The sequence below is a fragment of the Pararge aegeria genome, chromosome 23 (assembly GCF_905163445.1).
Source record: "Pararge aegeria chromosome 23, ilParAegt1.1, whole genome shotgun sequence".
In the NCBI taxonomy this organism is placed as follows: Eukaryota; Metazoa; Arthropoda; class Insecta; order Lepidoptera; family Nymphalidae; genus Pararge; species Pararge aegeria.
This window is the reverse complement of record NC_053202.1, coordinates 2,498,619-2,518,249: the sequence shown is the minus strand read 5'-3', so window position 1 is coordinate 2,518,249 and position 19,631 is coordinate 2,498,619. Positions and strand designations below refer to the sequence as shown.

The following is a 19,631-nucleotide window of genomic DNA, read 5'->3' as shown; positions in this document are numbered from 1 at the left end:
TCACCGCTTCTGCTTTTTCACTTTTTTGCTTTTCTATTTCACTTTTCAAACGCTCTAGGCTATATTACTTCAGATTCAAGGAGTCAAATACATATTTGAAACAGGAATTTGTTTGTTTTATAACATTACGTATTGCTTGTATCGAAGTCTAGCACAATCCCCTGTATCGCTCTTGCTACTATTTGTCTAATTTCAAAGTCATGTTATGCATGGATTAAAAGATTCAACCCTAAATTCTAATTAAACCCTAGTTTATTATAAATTAAGCATTACATAAATGATAAAAAAGCTTCGGTACGAACTGCTTTAACTTCATAGCTAAATGTGTCAATTTGGCTGTGAGATGGTGTTGACAAAAAAACCCGGTCAAATTTGTTGTGGGCTCTTCTTAGACCAGGGCACGTTTCGAATCCCCCTAGCTTTAGTTTTAAATTCAAGAATGTAGTTCAACGCTAATGACGTTTTTAAGTGGCGGACTAAGTGCCTGTGAAAGCCAACATGAATAAAACAGTTATGATTTTTAATTTGAATTTGAATGGTGTCGTTTGTTACTTGTACGTATATAATAAACACACAAACTTTTCTCTCGCTCTTGGACAATTTTTTCTCGCTCTCCCACAGTGAAGCATGCATCAATTTAAGGGGCAACCCACACATTTGACATTGAGGCGCGTCATTTGTTTGTCGATGTAAATAAAACTTTCGCTTGCTCTTTGACTACAGCTTCAGTTTCTCTCACAGAGCCCCTACATCGATTAAAAGGGTCAAATAAAATCTGAAAGGTCGTAGTTCAGTGCAATAATAAATAACTCGTTAAGCTTAAATTATGCTCTTTTCATTTGTATAATTTAAATGACATAGAGTCCACCAATCCGCACGTGGCCAGCGTGGTGGACTACGGCCTTAACCCCTTCTCTTGTGGGAGGAGACCCGTGGGCCGTATAACCTAGTGGTTAACACTTCGGCCTCACTTTCAGGGGACCAAGTTCGAATCCCAGTACGCACCTCTAGCTCTTCTTATTTATGTGCGTTTTAAACAATGAAAATATCACTTGCTTCAATATTGAAGGAAAACATCGTGAGGAAACCTGCATGCCTGAGAGCTAATGTTCTCTAAAGCGTGTAAAGTCCACCAATCCGCACCACAATCCGGCTTCACCGCAATCTCTCACTAGATGAGAGTCTAGTGGTAAGTGATGATGCAGTCTAAGATGGTAACGGGCTAACCTGTTAGTGGGTGTGGCAGTTTAACCCTTCATGGTTCCTACCGGAACGCTTAATCCTAGGAAAGGTCTAACCAGACCTTTTGGTTTAAAAGCCTTAACAAACGATGAAGTAGTCGTGGGCAACAACAAGTCTTGGTTTTTATCACTGAATGGCCATTTCCAGAAAATTCTCGCTCCATCATTAATATTGTTTCCCTGTTGGTCGCATTTACATAATTTGACAAATGTCTTCCTAAGAAAATTATTCATAATCCAAAAGGCATTTATTTGATACATACTCAACAAGATATTTTACATAACACGTCAGATTTTTTTATAACAAATAACAATTTTAATGAATGTTATACCGACTAAAATGTCGTAGCTTTAGTTTTAAGTTTACGAATGTAGTTATCGCCATCACTACTCACTGCTATGTACACATTTTGTATGTAATCAACGCATCAAATGTGCCTATTTGAATAAAGAAATATTTGACTTGACTTGTTAAGTTATATTTCTTTTGGCGCGTTAGGGAAAAATGATGAGAGTAAATTTTTACGACACCGTCATAAAAAACCGACACCATGAAGTTAACTATTCCGGTGATTTAATTGATTCAATTGTACAAAAATCTCAAACTTTAATGCTGAGTGAAATTTGGTTGTCCGAGTCTATTCGTAATCCCAATTAAATTATGTTTATTATATCCATTTCTTTAATAATGTAGAAATATTTTTTTGTTATATTTAAGTAGACTTTAGTTAACTAGATAATGCGTTATAATAAAACTACTACTCTATTGTTAGTGTCGTTTATGCTAAAAACTTAGAATAAGGCGCAAAATAAAAATTTTAAAAAGATTTTTATCTTGTTACGCCAAAGAAGTATAATTTCTAACGCTTGTACATAAATACACACAGGTTTTATTATTTTGTATAGATCAAGCTAGAAACTTTCAGTCGCGAAGAAATATTCAACTACTACTCACTTTCATACAAAATGTGGATCCCGCCCGGCCCCCGATAGACTGAATAAATCTGCGTAACTCTCTCGGGTATATAGGAGTGATGTTTTTTGTGCTATCTCGTAAACAATGCATGTGTATTGAATAACGGCAATCACGGTTGATTTGCTGTAAATTCTTGATGAGTTCAGTTGTCTGTCTCCAAAAGTTATCATAGATTTATGTGATATGTAATTTTTTTTTTGTTTGGGCAAAATTAAACACATATTATAACCTCTATATTACAAAAATAATTATTTAAATCTGTTATAATTTGTCGGAGTTATGGTGTAAAATTGTCAAACACTCATCCCCTCTCCCAAAGGAACCGAGCTTAATGTCGGGATAAAAAGTATCCTATATTACTTGTAACATTTCCAAGAATATGTGTACAAAGTTTCATGAGGATCCGTTAAATAGTTTTTGCGTGAAAGCGTAACAAACAAACTTACATTTATATTTATTATATAAGTAGGGATAGGGATTCAATTGTATCGTTTTGCATTAATTTCAGACTACAAAGGTCCAAAGTAATTCACAATATTAATAATATATATTATTTAAATAGGACCGGACCGTTCCGAAATAAACCCGTTTCATATTAAATAAGAATTTTGCGAATCCGTCTATTATGTGACGGAGCTTTGTCCGGAGCGGAAAAAAAATCCGAATTGATAAAATCACTGTACAGCAAATCTCTAAACGAAATAAGGGTGACAGGTCTAAAATGGGTAATGGTCTAAAGGTGCTGTCCTTTATTTATTTATTTATTTATACTCTTTATTTGCACACAAATAAAAATACAAAAAAAGAATAAAAGAAAACACGGACAGAAGAAGTATACAAAAGGCGGCCTTATCGCTTTGTAGCGATCTCTTCCAGGCAACCTTAGGATAAGGAAAACAAAAGGATAACATACTGCAGGTTGTGCATATTAAAAAAAAATACATACTAATAACTACATACTAATACTTAAACTAGATTACACAAATAAAATAATACATAATAAATGAAATATTAAAAAAACAAAAAATAATAATAAACTAATATATACTATAACATATCATAAATACATTAACAACAGTAAATACTATTACAAGTCGTCTTCAATGCAAACTATAGTGGTTTTTGACAGCTTTCTTAAAAATACAAAGTGTCTTAGACTGCCTTATGTCTATTGGGAGCGCATTCCATAGCGCTATGGCTTGCACTGTAAACGAGTGCTCATAGAACTTAGTTCTATGAAAAGGCATACTCAGAGTCAGCGCGCGACACGATCTTAAATCAGATTGCACTCCCAGAAAAGTAAACTTCTCCTTAAGATAAGAAGGAGTTTTTAAATGAAATAAAACACAGTACAGAAGCGAAAGTACATGCTAATCCCGGCGTCGGCGAATAGGGAGCCACTTGTGTTTTTGTCGAAACGTGGTCATATTTGCGTAGGCCAAATATGAACCGAATAGCAAGATTTTGGAGACGCTCAAGTTTGGTAATCTGGTCTTCAGTCAAATTAAGAAAGCTTGCATCCGCATAATCGAGAATTGAGAGAAGGAGAGAATGGGCTATCATAACTTTGGTTGGGATTGGCAGAACAGCACGTAGGCGTCGCAATGAATGCATTGTCGCAAAAGTTTTCTTACTCAGCTCCTTAATATGCGTTGACCATGATAAATCCTGATCTATTTGAATGCCAAGATCTTTAACGGTGGCACTAAAAGGAATAGCGACACCATTATAAACAATAGAAGGGATGTTCTGCCAATCAACTTTTGAAATCATTCCCGGACTGCCAATAATTATTGATTGCGATTTTGCGGGGTTCACCTTCAGCCCATACTGCTTGCTCCATTCACAGATCAGTGAAAGATCAACATTAACAGCAGTAATAGCAGAGCCAAGATTTTCAAAAGTTGAGTGGCGATAAATCTGGACATCATCTGCATACATGTGATAGAGAGAAGCTATTTTTTGAGTGATAGAATTAATGAATATGGCAAATAGTAAAGGAGATAACACGCCACCCTGAGGTACCCCGGCCGTAACATCACACCAAGATGAAACGGACTCATCAGTCCGAATGCGTTGTCGACGACCAATGAGGTAACTCCGAAACCAGTCTATCGCCGATGGAGATATGTTAATAGAGCGCAGAAGACTAAGCAAGATATCATAGTCAACGGTATTGAAAGCGTTACTAAAATCAAGCAGAGTCAGAACAGTAAGCTGCTTATTCCTTTATACATTGTTAGTGATAATAAATTAATAGTTAAAAAAGACTAAAAAACACGCGTCATATATTAAATCAAAAGCAAACTAATTTCTTAATATTAGAGAAACCGGCTAAAGATAATTGTTTAAAATTACAATTAACATCATTTCTACCCTTTCGAATATACAACTTGTGAATGAAAACAGAAATAATACTTCACAGGCGTGAGAGGAACATTATGTACTGTCTCTGAAACTGAAAACCTAATAGTTTTTCAGTAAACCACTGCCATAGTTTTTACTGAAAGAAATCATATACAGCCCTAACATCCCATGCAAAATAAAATCATGTGATTCCTGTCACTTTTTAATTAATTGTCGCCTCGCGTAGGTACTATGCGCGTGTCGGTCTTTAATCTTTAATAGGGCTGCCATAAGTTAACACTAAGAAGGTTTTGAATTCGTTCGTATGAAAAAATACATATGCTTCTTTTGATTTAATATTTTTACAGTGTGATTTCTTATAAAATATACTCATGCATTCTTCAACATTATTTCATAATTCGGCTACACATTGTAGATTATATAAATTAACAAAAATCGTTTGTCGCAGTCGCAGAAACGAAATCAGACCGTTTGAAGAGGGTCAAAATTAAGTCCAAAGGAGTCGGTTACAAGCATACAAACCAACAAACTAATATTCAAGTGAGGCTAATAAAAAAAGTGTAAAAAAGGAGGGCACCATTTAGATCTTCAGTTTAAACTTCTACATCATCCTGTCCCACAGCTGGGATGCCTCTCTTATAAACCGGAATTTAGAGTAAAGCAAAGCAAGCGGCGATAGCCTAGAGGTTAGAAACTCATCTTCCCCTTGGGGGGAGTTCGATGCCCCTCATTACATTTCAAAGTTATGTGCGTTTTAAATTTAAAAGAGATCGTGAGGGAACCTGCATGCTAGAGTTCTCCATAAAGTTCGAGTTGCGGCTAAAGTCTACGAATCTGGACTGGGCCAGTGTGGTGGGTTACACCATCAACCTTCCTAGTTTTGAGGACACCCGTGCTCCGTAGGTTTTTTTTTAATAATTAATAAATATACTACGACGATACACACATCGCCATCTAGCCCCAAAGTAAGCTTAGATTGTGTTATGGGAACTAAGATGACTGACGAATATTTTTATGAGTAATACACATAAATACTTAGAATATAAATATAAACACCCAGACACTGAAAAATATTCACACTTATCACACAAACATTTTCCAGTAGTGGGAATCGAACCCACGGCCTTGGACTCAGAAAGCAGGGTCACTGCAAACTGCGCCAATCGGCCGTCAATTCCTGTATGCCGTTAATTCCACTACAGCTTAGCATTTGCGATCTCACCAGCTGGTAAGTGTACAGGAATAGGAAGTGAAATAAAGACAGAAAACCTAACCTCCATAATGCTAGAGGCATCAGAGAAATGGGAATCTATAAAAAAATACATGGAAGAGATAATAAAAGTAAAGGAAAGGGAGGTAAAAGGACAACGACGTTAGTGGTAGGCCAAATGGCCGGTACACTAACGTTTAGAAGGCAGGAGGGGTTTTTAGTCGGTAGGAGTCCGGCACTATCCATAGGGATATCCATGAGGATTTTCCCCTCGTAATAATAAAAAAAAAAGTGATGATACAGTCTAAGATGGGAACAGGCTAACCTGTTAGGAGTATCGCAGTTTATATTAAAGCCATACCCCTAATCGGTTACTACGCGACATCGCACCGGCTCGTTAATTCGCTAAACGGTACGTCTTTGTCAGTGGGGTTCGGTAACTTACCACGGCAGAAGCCTCGGATCCGACGCGACCGAAGTAAATTCAAAAGTTGTAAATTCCCAAATTTCCCCTGCCGGAGATCGGGCCCGGGACCTCCCGCTAAAGTCCACAGCGCTCACCGCTGCGCTAGGATGGTCGTCATAATATAAATAAATACACTACGACAATACACACATCGCCACCTAGCCCCAAAGTAAGCGTACTTGTGTTATGGGTACTAAGATAGCTGATGAATATTTTTATGAATATATAAATACTTATAATATATAGATAAACACCAAGACGCTGAGAAGCATTCATGTTCATCACAAAAATATTTTTCAATTGTGAAAATCGAACCCGCGGCCTTGGACTCAGAGAGCAGGGTCGCTGCCCACTGCGCCAATGGGCTGTCAACTGATTATGTTCTTATAAATAAATTTCAGGATTATCTTCAAAACTTGGCAGTCATTTAGATCTCAATTATTTCGTTTGCGAAGTCAACGACCATACATAAAGTAAAATTGTACTCGGCTTCCTTTTTAACATTAATTTGAATTTCATATTTCCACAATTTCCATTATCTCACATTTATGTGTTTGATGGGGTAGGTTATTTAAGTAGCCGGTTAAAGTGTTTTTTATTTATATAATTTTACATTGTTAATAATTTCAAAAATATATGAAAATCAATAATAACTAGATGTCCCGTACAACTTCGTTGCACCAAATCGGTTATTACCGGGAAACACGAATTAAATGACATTTTCTAAAAATGAATCCTAGCTAGATCGATTTATTGCCCCCGAAACCCCCTGTATACTAAATTTCATGAAAATCGTTGCAGCCGATTCCGAGATTCCAATTATATATATACCAGAATTGCTCGTTTAAAGATAGAAGATAATAGCACGCCAAGATAACTCTCAGATGGCAGTTTTATTCATAGTATTTTTAAAACGAATCATTTCGAAATAACTACGACTAATGTATATTTTATTTAAAACCGAATCAAATTTCTTTATTTATTTATTCTTTAAAATATTTGTTTTATAAATAAAACCTAAAATAAACTATGTAAAACTAAATAAAATCTAAAACGTCTAGTATTTTTTGTTTTTTATAATTTATACTGTTGTAAATTTCAAAAGTAATGTAATATAAATAAATGATAGTATCAACATAATTTCAACCCATTATTGGCCCACTAACAGGGCACGGGTCTCCTTCCACAATGAGAAGTAGTTACAACTTTTTATAACTCTTACAATGCCTATCCTAAAAAACTTTTAGAACTCATACTGGATATTTTGTTTATTTTATATCATTTGCATAGCGTGTGCATACCCTCTATGCACGCCACTGTCGGTAGCTTATGCTTTAGTGCCAATAATGAATACAAAAAGCAACTTACCGCATCTAAGAAGCTGTTGTGCTTGTGGTACTGAGGACGGTTCCGCTCGCAAAACTGGCGGAAGAGCAGCTTCCCGATCGGCTGCTGATCCACCACATAATCGTAGTTTACATCTGGGGACAACATTACAGTTATAGACCTTACAGAATGTTTTTGACGTGATAACGTCTTATAATTCAATGGAGCCGGCTGCACCCACGAAAAAACATCAAAACATGCGGCGTTACCTCGCTCTGAGGCGTTCTATTTAAGACTTGAAGTGCAAGCGAGAGCGCGGAACGAGCGACAAAGGCACAATCGGCCTCAGCGCTCGGCAGCGTTCGACATCTGTCTCTCTCTTACTTGAGTGAGCGATGCGTCCGCGCGGACAGCTGCTATACAATAATACATATACATGTTGTCATCAAGTATGAAGTGCAGTGAAAAGTGAATGTGGTGTCAATTGTTTATAGCAACGACGATAAACTATGTACATTGTAAAAAAAATTGACATAATTGTATTCATGCGTACAAATAAATGTAACTTGATCAATTCAATTGTGATTTGAATGTATCTACTTTCTATATCCATACAAAATATCTATCAAACAAATAAAATTTAAATTTTCTTTTGAAAAATGCAAACTATCGTCAGTAAACCGAATTTGCAGACAATCGTTTTTAATTTTATATGCCGATGATGATCCAGTGGTACGGAGTTCGGTCACCCTTTTAGGGGCGTTGTGGGGGGGTGTAGGTGTTGTTGGTGTGGGGGGAGTGGGCGTAGGGGAAAGGACGAAGGAGAGTTGTTGTTCAGCAGTGCTAGCATGGGCAGGAGACAATTATATCCCCGGGGAAAGGATAAAATTCTTCTCCCACAGCTTTATTAAATCTCAGAGCACGCGCACAAGTCGAAATAATATATGTGTAATAATAAACGGGGGTAAACTTCTCCTATACCATGTTCCCGGGCTTTAGGAGGTGGAAATTTTAATTATTCGCCTTGTTAGAAGATATAATCGGGGGGATATGATTTTTAGGAGATAAAGGGCCGTGCTACCCCTGCTGGTGAAGGGTTGGAGGGGGAAACCTCACTTTAGAAGGAAAGAGTAATCTACTCTACTACAAAGAGCTCTTCTGCCTTCGGAACTGATGGTAGAGGCACTACAAACAGACTGACTTTACGTTTAAAAAGTGCTTATAATAAGCCTTTATTTAGGCATCGCTTTGACAATCGTTAGTGAAAACGGGCATTAATCACTTAAATTAAAAACGCACATAACTCTGTAAATGTCGAGGTGCGTGGTGGTGATCGAACTCGGTCCCCTCGAAAGGGAGGACGAAGCGCCGACCACTAAGCTATAACCTGTTCAATCTGGTGAGAGAAAGAGTAGATAGTAAGTTTCAAATTGAATTCTTATTTAACAGCGAGTGGTCTGGTAATCCGCAATTGACCCACTTCGCGAGCAATTGACAGCAATTAGTAATTAATTACTTTAAAGTAGCTTTCCCCTACAGACTGTGAGCTGGCTACATTGCGTTGAACTCAGGCTGTCACCTTTCCTTAATACGCGGTATAAGTTATATATCCTACCAAAATTATAAATATTTGACGGTCATTGGTTATTTGATGGCCGATTGGCGCAGTTTGCAGCGACCCCGCTTTCTGGGTCGTGGCCGTGGGTTCGATTCCCACTACTGGAAAATGTTTGTGTGATGAGCATGAATGTTTTTCAGTGTCTGGGTGTTTATACGTATATTCTAAGTATTTATGTATATTATCTTAGTACCCATAACACAAGCTACGCTTACTTTGGGGCTAGGTGGCGATGTGCGAATTGTCTTAGTATATTAATTTATTATTATTTACGATAAAAAAATACCTAACATTAACATAAACCATTTTATAAATGTTAAAGTAAAATAACAAAAATAATTAAGATTAAATTTCAGATAGCAAATGATTGTGAAACTTTGACATACACAAACTGACTAAAATTACGATTAATAAATTTATTAATTACTATGTACGACTGAAAATTGTTATGTGTAAACATGTTTCGAACATGTTTTTAATGGATATAATTTTTATTTTCATTTATTTTAAAGGCTTTATTATTATTATTTTACTAGCTGTACCCTGCCACGCTTCGCTGTGGCACATTGTGATTGAATGGTTAAGAAAAATAGATAAAAACAATCCTTGATGCGTATTATATATCATGTTAAAATTTCAGCTCGATAGGTGCAGAACTTTTTGAGTTTTTGAAGCGTACACAAACCAACATAACAATTTTACATATATAGATTATAAATGTGAAGGTGTGGATGTTTGTTACTTAATCACGCAAAAAAACAGCTGAACGGATTTGGATGAAATTTGGCATGCATGTAGCCTTTAACATGGAAAAGAAAATTGGTAAACTTTTATCCCGATTCCTTAAGTTGTTCCCGAGGAAAAAATTAAAATTGTTTACGAACTTTGCTTTTCGACAGCTTTGAAATTTGGTATGCATGTTACCTATGCTATGGAAAAGGACATGTACTTTCAATACCAATCTGTCAAATAGTTCCCGTAAGTCGTAAGATTAAAAATTGTTAACGTGTCCGCACTGAGCCAGCGTGGTAGACTGCGGCCCTTCTCATTGTGGGAGGTGACCCGTTGTCTGCAGTGAGCCAAACACCCAGGTGACCACAACCAGTCAGACAAGACTGTAGCGACCAACTGTTTAATAGTGAAGCGAGCTCCAACAACCAGGTGGTGACCACAACCAGTCAGACAAGACATTGATGTAAAGATAACCGGGTGACAATATCTTGAAGACTTACCTCAGTAATTTCGAGCCTCCCCCCTCTAGTTCCATCGCAATTGAGCCTGCTATATAAGTTAGGACCCGTAAAGTCCTTGTGCAGATCGTAAAACGGAGCGCCCGTCCCAACTTGGGAATTAAACTGAACACTTGGATACCATTACCATAGATAAGGAACTCTATGTCACGGAAGGTAGCGAGTTCGACGGTTCCAATTATTCGAGCCCATTAAAACAAGGCAATAACAGTCGTCGCAGTCGCAGTCGCAGGCATCACATAATTATACAATTTGTATTTTGTTTTATTTTATCATGCTTCTTATACCAACCTTTTTTTTTTAATGTACTAGGACAATACACACATCGCCATCTAGCCCCAATGTAAGCGTTAATTAAACCTAATAATTTAATAAACCTATTAATTTAATATTTTTTCTCACTAATGAATAGCAGACATAATTGTACGACGATAAAAAAGTCACCGTTTCAAACCGTTTCACCGATAAAAAAGTCACCGTTCGTTTAGTCAAAAGGATTTTACAGGACTATATGACATAGTCCTGTAAAATCCTTGTGCAGGTCGTCAAACGGAGCTACCGTCCTAACTTGGAAATTGAGCCGAACCCTTGGATACCATTACCATAGATAAGTCAAATTCCGGACGTATATAATGCATTTCCAAAAAAAAAAAAACTCTATTGTCATGTTTGGCTCGTTCATTTATATTTCCGCTCGCGTTTACAGCTTGAGCCACGTAAAGACACTAAAAGAGGGTCTTTTCTTCTATTAGTAAGAGAATTCTGGTTATTCAGAAATGACGGTAGGTATCTTGAATTTCTTTAAGTTTACCCGTTAGATAACGAAAGGGGTTAAAAACAAATGAAAGTTTTGCGAACAATTGAGTACCTAAACGCCGAATTATACCGAAAACAATGAAGATAAACCTATGGGATAAAGAAGTAACAGTAAAAGCTTTGGCAGATTAAAATTTTAATTATAAATTCCCAAATTGCCTTTATGGGTTTCATAAGAAGGGTCAGAGTCCCTCAGCGAAGGAAAGAGCAATGTTTGGGCTATCTTTACGTGATCAAATCAGGAATGAGAAGATCCGTAGAACAACCAGAGTTACCGACATAGCTCAGCGAGTCGCAAAGCTGAAGTGGAAATGGGCGGGGAACGAAAATCGGAGAACCGATGGACGTTAGGGTTCCAAGGTTCTGGAATAGTGACCCCGCACTGGTAAACGCAGCGTTGGTCGGCCCCCAACGAGGTGGACGGATGACATCAAATGAGTTGGAGACAACAAAAGACTTATGTCCAGCAGTGGACTTCAATCGTTTGAATCGACGATGATAATGAAATTGCCTCTGCCTGGGACCTCCCACCAATGTGTTCACCACTGCGTTTGGGAGGTCGTCAGGTCGCTTGTAAATTTTACTGTTGGATATTTTAATGCGATTTGTGTCTGTCCTAGGCACGGGTGTTTCAAAGCTCAGTTCTAATGAAAGTTATTTAGCAGAAAAAACATTTTTTGGCGCGACCCGCATTTCGAACCAAATACCTCGCGATCAGTAGTAAATGCTAAACTAAGTGGGCAGTATAATTAAGTACTTCAGTACAATATATTGTTAGCTATGTTAATTATAATTTTGTAATCGCTACAGCCATGACACACATAATTATCTAGGGGATATGCATATGGGACACGCTCATAAAGTAGCTGACACTATTAGTTAGCATGGTCGACTGCGAATTACAAAGTCCTGAATTATTAAGTATGAATGAATGAATGAATACACTTTTATTGTACACCACAGAGAAAATTTACAAAGATACAAATACAACAGCACAATAAGGTAGAACGTACAATTTGGCGGCCTTACCGCTAAATAGCGATCTCTTCCAGGCAACCAAAGGCATACTAGAAAATGTTATAAGAAATAAGTAGGTGGTGCAACAAACATAATTAAATATTAGGATTTAAAACGAAATTACCATAAAAAAAACATTAAACATAGTATATACTAAACATAACATATTAAAGATATGAACAAAAATATAAAATATAAACATACAAATACGCTACTATAACTACTTAATTAAAAAATAAATAAATAAAAAAAATAAATAAAATAAAAGAACCCTCAAAAATAAGTACTACGTCAACGATAAAAATGCTAAGGTGTAAATTATTGCTCTAACCAGGTTGCTTCTTTAATAGTTTTCAAATGACAATGTGAGATGGTGACAACAAAAAAAAATAACAACCCGCTAAGTTTGTTGTGGGCTTCTTCTTAGACCAGGGCGCGTTTGGAAACCTCGTAAACTTTACTTTTAAGTTGACAAATTTATTTATCGCCATCAACTCACTCCTATGATTATATTTTACATGTAATGTACGCAAGTGCCATCTATGTGCCTATTTTAATAAAGAAATATTTGACTTTGACTTTGAATTCGATTTTTTTTTTGGACTTAATTTTGCTCTTGACTGTAATCTCACCTCGGTGGTGAGTTATGATGCAGTATAAGATTGTAGCGGGCTAACCTCGTAGAATATTGCAGTTATTAAACTCATAATACCACTAATCGGGACATCTTACCGGGACGAAAAAAATCAGAAATTATAAATATCCAAATTTATAATAACAGCGCTTACCGCTGCGCCAGGCAGGTGATAAAAATTCGTAGGTCCCATGCGACGATAGCCTTTGGTTTTGTGGGGGGGGGGGGGGGGGGGGTGAAAAGCTTTATGGCTACCTCCATTCCTTGGGCGGGACGGTTGTTACATGGGACTCCGCCCAGTGCGGATTGGCGAACTTCACACGCCTTTGAGAACATTATGGAGAACTCTCAGGCAATATGGTTTGCTTCAACGTTAAAGAAAGTTGCATTTAATTGCTTAAAACGTACATAACTCCGGAAAGTTACAGGTGCGTTCCGGGGATAGAACTCCGGGGATAACACCTTTTTTGCTAGGCTATCATCGCCACGTCCAGAATCCAGGGACCTGCCGTGATGGGTTTTAAGTTCGGGTTTCCCCTCTGAAGGGGATAACCACCGTCCAAGGTAGCCTAAATAAAACTAAATAAAAATAAAGCTTTCAAATTGCTTAAGCAAAGAACATTTAACTTAATTGGCTACAATCTTCGAAATTCAGGTAAATCTACACCGGTCTGGTCGGTCTCATCTGGTGGGAGGCTACGCCCTTGTCTATATATATTTATTTATTTATTCATGACGACAATAATGAAGCTGAACAGTTTAATACTACGAATCATATTTGAAATTATTTTTTGCATATATATTAAACTAGCGGAACCGCGCGACTTCGTCCGCGAATGAGCAGACTTAAAAAAATATTTGTATGTCGTCGCGGACTGTTTTATAGAACTTTAAAGAAACAACAATTCCGACAAGTCCGATATACTTACTACATACTTCCGTCGTTTGGCGTAACGTTTAACGTTCACGCATCTCACGCATCAGAATCTCTCAAAAAGGATATTTTTTGCAGTTTTTTCCCGAGATTCCAATATAAATGAATCTAGCTAGATCGATTTAGCACCCTCGAAACCCCCTGTATACTAAATTTCATGAAAGTCGTTGGAGCCGATTCCGAGATTCCAATTATATATATATACCAGAATTGCTCTTTTAAAGATATAAGATAAGATATATTAAAATACATTTTACCAATCGTGGTTACTACACGATTTGTGAATTCCTTAACGACAAAGCACTACGAAAAAACTTAGAAGCCAATCCGCGAATTCTTAAGATTGTGATAAACGACTAAGACACCGGGAGGTATTTTGCATCGTTCGAGTCCATGTAGGGCTGAATTTTGTCGATAATGCAGTTTTATTTATATCAAAATACCCACCAACTCAATGTCATGAACATAGGTTATGAATCAAATATAATTTTAATTGTTTCTTGAAAACTATCTACTAACTAATTAGTAATTATTAGGGTATTTGTAAAATCCTAATCAATTTAATAAAATATCTAGCCAATATGAATTTATAGTTATCAAAAGTTTAATTATTTACCCACTTTATAAAATTACTGTAACAATTGTTAAACAAACAAAAGAGCAATCTGCTGAGTTTATGCCGGCTCTTCTCAGTGGAATCTGCCTTCCGAACCGGTGGTAGAGTCACAACAAACTGACTTGACGTTTCTAAAGTGCTTATAAACTAGGCCTGAAACAAATTAATTTTGAATTTTTTTTCGTGCAAGCAAATTATATTGAATTGCTTAAAAACACAACAAAAGTTGACCGTTCTTCTAACTTTTCAAAGGAAGTTCAAAGTCTTATAACACTAGACCACCAGTTATCACCAGTTTATTAGTAAGAAATAAGAATGTATCTCTAACCTTATTGAGTTTCCCCACCACCTAGTAGCAAGGTACCAACTACCGCCGTACCTACTCCACCAATAATAGCCTATCCACCGTTTGACGTCACAAATATGCGCGTACGTCATTTCAAATATCACTCAAACACAATTAACCTTACATATTTGCCGTTTACCTCATTATTATGAATATATGTTGTATTCTGCGCGTATGTTTTGGCGGCTGTGATGTTATCTACTTGACGGGGCTTCCGCGACCTCGTGTGCGTAAAAAATGTATTTCAAAAATTGCTTATACAAATAACGTTAAGCTAAACGTTTTGCTGCGATCCTCGAAAACCAGGCAAATCTACATGGTGCAATTCCTTCTCTAATGTTTGCACATGTATCAAGGTTGGTATACTCAAAAATGTACTACACAGGATTCACCCTGACATTGGAGCATCCTCAGATGTTGACTTCACATCATCATCATCATCATATCAACCCACTGCAGGACACGGGTCTCCTCCCACAATGAGAATGGGTTAAGGCCGTAGTCCACCACGCTGGCCCAGTGCGGATTTGTAGACTTCACACACCTTTGAGAACATTAATGTGAACTATAAGGCATGTAGTTTTCGCGCGACGTTTTCCTTCACTGTTGAAGCAAGTGATATTTTTTTACTAAGTTACAGGGGCGTGCCGGGATTCGAACTCTTTCCCCCGAAAGTTTAGTCGATGTCCTACCATAGGGCTATCACCGCTTCACAATTAATAAATAGTTACAAAGTTACTCATAATTGTATGAACATAAAAGCTTAATTTGCTATACTCCGCGAAAAGCAGGAGAATCTGTAGTGTAATTTATAAATACTTCAATCTTTATCCTTTCCATATATTATTTATTTATTTTAATTCAATCAGTACGGTTAACACCAATTACACTTAAATACATAGTAAATTAAAGTATACAAATTGAAAAGAGAAGAAAAGAAATCTTATATTTTTGCTGGGCAATATTTGTGTAACTACCCGCTTATACGAACATTTCTGCTGTATGCAGTTATGCTGATAAATAACATAGTTATAGATTTATACGAAACTCCTATAGTGTTCGCTCACAAAAAAAAACACAGACAGAAGCAGTTTACAAAAGGCGGCCTTATCGCTTCGTAGCGATCTCTTCCAGGCAACCTTAGGATAATGAAAACAAAAGGATAACAGACTGCAGGTTGTAAATATTAAAAAAAGGACTAATAACTACATACTAATATTTGAACTATATTACACAAATAAAATAACACATAACATAATAAATATTTTAAAAAATAATAATTAAAAATTAATATATACTTTAACATATCATAAATACATTAATTACAATTCGTCTTTAATGTTAACTATAGTGATTTTTGACAGCTTTCTTAAATATATCAGTGTTTAGCCTAAAAAAATAGACTAGATAAAAAGTTATTTAATACATTGAAAGTTTTATTATAACGCATTATCTAGTTATCACATTATCGGACCACCAAGTTACACCGAACATTAAAATTTGAGAATTTTGTACAAATTAATCACCGGAATGAGCCCGCAGACATTTGACAATTTAAACTGTACATTGTCAAACCTTAGCAAAGTCCAGGGTGCCAGATTTATGTGCAAAAAGTGAGCTGGCAGACGATGTAGGTATTCCCTTTTTACTCGGTTTCGCAACTACCTTCATCCTGTTAAAATGGTGTAACCCATGTGCGCGCGCATTTTGTTACATCGTATAATTTCACTCTTAATGTACAGAATTCGATCCATTACAGTAAAACTACCAATTTACAACATATAAGTTGATTTTTCGATAGTTTAAATTTTAGCCCTTTTTGCCATCCCTTAGAATAAGGCCTACAGAACGAGTTATAAAAGTTTAATATTGTTTTAGTTTTCAGCAGAAGATGCTAATTTTCGTTAAAACCTTGTAGTAATTTAAGTAAATATCTGATTAATAATAAAACTTGTTAATTATTTTGGATACTTTTAATTTTATTTCAAATTTCCCTTAGCTAGGCCTTATTACCCCCGGCTAACTTATAACTTCAAAAAGGGAACAATGCCGTTAGTAAAGTATATTTTCGTTTCATTAAACTGTCTGGCACATCCACAAACATCTAATCCATAAGACATGTGCCTAAACAGTAATAAAAAAAATCCAGACTATTTTGTTCGTCCTCAATAACTATCTGTTTGAATAACAAGAAAGGCCTTTAATTTAAATACAGAGTGGATTGGGTAATATTTTATGTCCCATGTCTCTCATGTATACTTAGTTCGCAAAACATTAAATATCTTCTATAAGCTTTGCCTTTTTTTTTTTTTATATCTCTACTATCTTTTCTGCACGGCTAGCATGGGCAGGAAACAACGATATCCCTGGGGAAAGGATATAAATTTTTCTTCTCCCTGTAACGAATCTACCCTACTCACTAAATAAATAATAATTTTAAAGAACGTAATACCGAGATAAAAATCGGACCTCATAATTTTATTTCGTAACCAAATTCGATCCAACCTGGCTCAATAATTAAGTTTACATATGTACTAAAACATGGCATTATAAAATAAATACATTTTAACAGTTTAGTTTTCAAGTATGCATTAGGCCCGCCTCGCCCTGCGACTACTATAAGGGGCGATGCGTTCGGACGCTCAGCACTCCGAAGCCGGTGTGCTAGTATTGTGTATAAATGAAATGTAGTGCGGATGATGTGTAAAGCTATTGTGGAAGTATTGAATGATGAGGAGATGGAGATATGATGTTGATAATGGGATCTAGTGGTTATCTAGATCCTATTTTTATGCCATTTAAGGAAATCTAGTCTTGTGAACTCGTTGCTTCTGACGCTCTAAAAGTCTTGAGACATTATGGAACAGCAAGGTTGGGGTCTTAGCCTCTGGATGATCATGTGGCAGTATTATTTAACAAGTTATGAAACCTTACGGAGAGGTATTTGTTAGGAACCCGTTGGTTTAGTTACATCCCACAGCTTTATCAACTCTCAGAGCTTTGGCGCACGTGTGGAAATAATATCCAAATAATACATGTGTAAAATTAAACGGGGGCAAAATCTATTCCATGCTCCCGTGCTAAAGCAGTTGGACACGTTGATTATATTCTCTGTCAGGGGATATAATCGGAGAATATAATTTTTGTCTCCTGCCTGTGCTAGCCCTGCTGCTGGGCACGGGTGGGCCCGCAATGAGAAGGGTGTAGTGCGTAGTCCACCACGCTGGCCAATTGCGGATTGGTGGAATTCACACATCTATGAAAACATTATAGAGAATACTAATATAAGCATGCAGGTTTCCTCACAATGTTTTCCTTCATCGTTTAGGCAAGTGTTATTTGATTACTTAGAACGCAGTTGACTTAAAAAAAATTGAAGTGAACTCCTCAGTGAAGATTCATAAAATTACAACCCTCGTTCACTTTTAAGTGTGACATTAGGAATTTCGCCCAGAAATTAGTCGTCTAATACAAACAACGCGAGTTCCTTATTTACAACGCATATATATGTATACTCTAGTCCCCTAGAAATATTTTTTTAAATAATAATAATAAATGGTGGAACAAGCGACAGTGGCGTGCACAGGGTTTTTGACCAGGATATACATAAATTTTGGGGTAGGCCATGCTTTTGTGCTTGTATGAAGTGCACGCCACTGACAAGCGGCCCGCCTGACAATACGCGGCAAATCTCGCCTATAAACGGAGCAGGGCATCCACAAATCCAACAGATTGCCGCCCTGTGTCCGTGAACATGAGGCCTAGGTGTTTAGTCCCACGTGCCTGTAATCACACCCTTCACACCGAAACACACCAATGTTGCTTAGCGGCAGAAATAAGCAAGGCGGTAGAATTTCCCCGGACTATCTCCGTTACAGAAAGCTCCTACTATACGAGACGCCGTTTCACTTTATTACAAAAAAACCCTCGTTGAATTTTAAGCGCGACATGAGGAATTTTGCCCGGCAATAAGTCGTCACGAACAAACAAACGACGCGAATCGCTTATTTACAACGCATAGTTATTCAAGGCGCGAGCAGCGCTTGCGAAGGGATCCTGCGTGGTGCAAGTTACAAGCGATGAAGACATAAATAAATTCAATGACAATATATTTGGTTATTTTTTATTAAAGTAATAAACTAGTATGGGATAGTCATGTAACACGGAGGGAAGAAAATAACTTTACCAGAATGTATTTATGTGTTTACTAAGAAGCCTGAAGAAGACTTTGGGACAGAGCAGAGGATATGCGTGTTAATGAAGGTGACGGCTAATAGAAGTGAGCGGAAGTGAGAAGACATTTTGTGCATACCCCGCTTGACAATATGAGCACGAAGATGATATAATATGCTTGCTACAGGTAATAGGTTTCTGTGTTCTAGAATAGTTACCACTACAAGTTAGCTCTTGACTGCTAACTTACCTGATGGTAAGCAATGATGCAGTCTAAGATCTGTAAGGGATATGGCAGTTATATTACACCTAACTAGTAACGGCTGCAACTTCCAGACCAGACCACAAAAAAATCATTATAAATCCTAAAAGTGCAACTCAATCGCTTTTACGGTGGCGGTGATGGTGGCGTCGAGAAGAGTTTTACGGAGTCGAAGGCTTCGGTAATGTACTACACAAACTTTGTTCATACAATCAAATGGGCGATATTTTACGCGTGCCACACATTAAAAGACAGAGCTTTTTAGCATCATATGAGTATGAAATGAAATTCCCTACAGGTAAAAGGATTCTTTGTTCCAAAACAGCTAATAATGATAACTTTAATACGAGCTTCACATTTATTTGTGAATTATACATAT

General features: G+C 36.9%; 1 protein-coding gene across 2 annotated transcripts in view; it reads right to left on the bottom strand.

Moving 5' to 3' along the window:
• Positions 1–19,631, bottom strand: part of LOC120634374 (G protein-coupled receptor kinase 2) — a 67,079-nt gene that overhangs the window by 10,684 nt on the left and 36,764 nt on the right. For both annotated transcript variants that reach the window (XM_039904891.1, XM_039904892.1), the window contains exon 3: positions 7,629–7,741. In XM_039904891.1, coding sequence (XP_039760825.1) covers positions 7,629–7,741 — 113 coding nt within the window. The remainder of the gene's footprint in view (positions 1–7,628; positions 7,742–19,631) is intronic.